The sequence below is a fragment of the Montipora foliosa genome, chromosome 11 (assembly GCF_036669935.1).
Source record: "Montipora foliosa isolate CH-2021 chromosome 11, ASM3666993v2, whole genome shotgun sequence".
Lineage (NCBI taxonomy): Eukaryota > Metazoa > Cnidaria > Anthozoa > Scleractinia > Acroporidae > Montipora > Montipora foliosa.
The window spans coordinates 37,963,517-37,966,016 of NC_090879.1; the positions used below are offsets into that span (position 1 = coordinate 37,963,517).

General features: G+C 39.5%; 1 protein-coding gene across 1 annotated transcript in view; it reads left to right on the forward strand.

Moving 5' to 3' along the window:
• LOC137976303 (uncharacterized) overlaps positions 1-2,500 on the forward strand; it is a 37,688-nt gene that overhangs the window by 26,204 nt on the left and 8,984 nt on the right. Inside the window, exon 6 of the mRNA XM_068823602.1 lies at positions 2,249-2,451. Within this exon, the coding sequence (XP_068679703.1) occupies positions 2,249-2,451 (203 nt within the window). The remainder of the gene's footprint in view (positions 1-2,248; positions 2,452-2,500) is intronic.

Sequence of the window (2,500 nt, forward strand, 5' to 3'; positions counted from 1 at the left end):
TCTTTGTGCGCTCGTTAGAATGAGCTAACGCAGTAGCTCGTTATTTGACCTTAGAGAATAGCTGGATTCTGCTTTAATAGTTATAAGCTGATATATTTCGGTGCCATACCATTAATTGCCTTATATGTAATCACTAAAACTTTGAATATAATTCTATAATGCACAAGCAGCCAATGAAGTTCAGAAAGCACTAGTGAGATATGTTCAAAGCGCGTTATATTACAAATAAGGCGTTCGGCAGTATTCTGAACACGTTGTAATTTAGACAGTTGAGTTTGAGGCAACTGACCATACAACAGACTATTACAATAGTCAATTCGACTCGTCACCAACGCATGCACAAGCAGTTTAGTAGACTCAACTGACAGAAATTTCCTTATTCGCCTAATATTATGCGGATAAAAGTATGATGCACTTCAAATTTTATTAATATTAGTGACCATAGTTAGCTGCTGGTCAAACCAACAGCCCACGTTCTTGGCTTCATGGCAAGGGGTAATGAGGGTTGGTAATGAGAAGGTAATGAGATGATCACCGACGGCAAGGGGCTCCACACATACCGTAGAGTTCCGATAGTAGCGACCGTCGTTACTTTCGGAAATATCAGCCTTTGGGGGTCGCTACTTTCGGGGAACACAAATCGTTTACAACATTTTATTTGCATTTCATATGTATAGATTGTGTTTCATAAACAGAAGATAACAATGATAGATACAGAAAAAAACCGTATATAGAAAACTATATAGTTTTCAATTTCAATTTGAAGGAATGTTCCTGTTGTTAATACGAAATTATACCAGTTTACGATAGTTCTTTCATCGCTACATCAGTGAACTGATGTCAAGGACGAATGGTGGCATAAAGCTTCCCCTTGTTGTAAATTAAACTGCTCGAACTTATTATTGTACATTAAAATTTTGACTATTGATTGACAGCATACCATTTAAAAAACTTGCTCTTGCTTCTTTCGGGGGGGGGGGGGGGGGCGCTACTTTCGGAAGGTTCTTACTTTCGAAGGGGTCACTACTTTCGGGATTTACTAGCGGCCACAAAAAATTGACGTTAATTTTTATGGTAGGCAACAGTACATCAATGCAATCACTGACCAGTTTGGTCGGCATTGGATCAAGGAAGATCTCTGCACACTAGCGCAATGACATCTTCATCACTCAGAGGTGTGAACTCATGAAATGATTCCGCAACTGATCGAGGAAAGTCATAGTCAGCAGCATCACAACAAACCCCCGAGGCAGCGTCATCAAGTTCCTTGCGAATGTTAGTTATATTTGTCACAAAGAAATTACCCATATCATTTGCAAGCTGGAATTTATCAAGATGCGGCAGAAGAGAACTGCCAGTGTCGTGTTTTAATAATCTCCTGGTGGCTCTAAAGAGTTTTCCCTGGTCAGTACTGTTGTCTTCAATAAAGTCCCTTTAAAAGGCAATCCGGGCGCTATTCAGCAGATATGTGACACGGTTTCTGCACGTCTTATAGTGATCAAAATCATCGAGAGAATTCGTTTTCCGCTATTTTTACGCCTTGCCCTTTTTGCCTCACGAATATCCTCATTAAACCATGTACCAAAGTGCCAAAGTACATATACTTTGCACGAAGCAAAGCTCTTTTACAGTAGTTAACCACTACTTCACTATGCATGGACCACGGCTTATCTTTACAATAGATGTTTCACGATTGGTTCAACCGTAACACTAAGAATGCGCGGCATCGTATACTTTAAGCTTCAAAATGTGGCTCTACTCGACGCACTGTTGAAACGAAAAAACATAGCCAGAAAAGAGCACGTGCACAGGATTGACGTACATAATTTGCTTTTCTTCACACAACCCAGTTTTCTGTTATCACACTAAATATCCTGTAGAACGCACTTCCTAATCTTTGGTTACTACTAGTTTCCGGTAAATTACTGCAGGGTCTTCGCCCTTGCTCCTCAAAACAAAAACAAAACGAGGACCAAAAAAAAAAATGGGAACATGTGGCGCCCTTCAGTTGTTGCGTCATTTGTTGAGGACATTCTTTTGCATTCTTGTTGCGTGACGAGTTTACAAAGGAGGCCTGTTTGCCAAACAGTGGCAAGTCTTGTTGCAGGCAGCATTTGCTCTCTTTCTTTTTGTCGTTTATAAATTTTTCTATCGGTTTTTTTCGTTCCTTCTTTCTTTGTATTACGATATCTTATGGCCAATGTATGAAAATATCTACTGCTAAAGTAAAGGAACTTTTTCTATTCAGAGGAGGACATCATTGACGCTGTGAAAAGAGAGGTTTTGGAAGAAACTGGAATTGTAACTGAATTTGTTTCTCTGGTTTGTTTCCGTCACCTGTTAAACTTTCGTTTTGGCTGTGCTGATATCTACTTCATTTGTCACTTGAAGGCATTAAGTCATGAAATAAAAATGGACGCAATGGAAATAGCTGATGCTCAGTGGATGGATGTAAGTCTGATATGCGAATCTCCTCGTGTCACAACTTTAACCTTTTTTA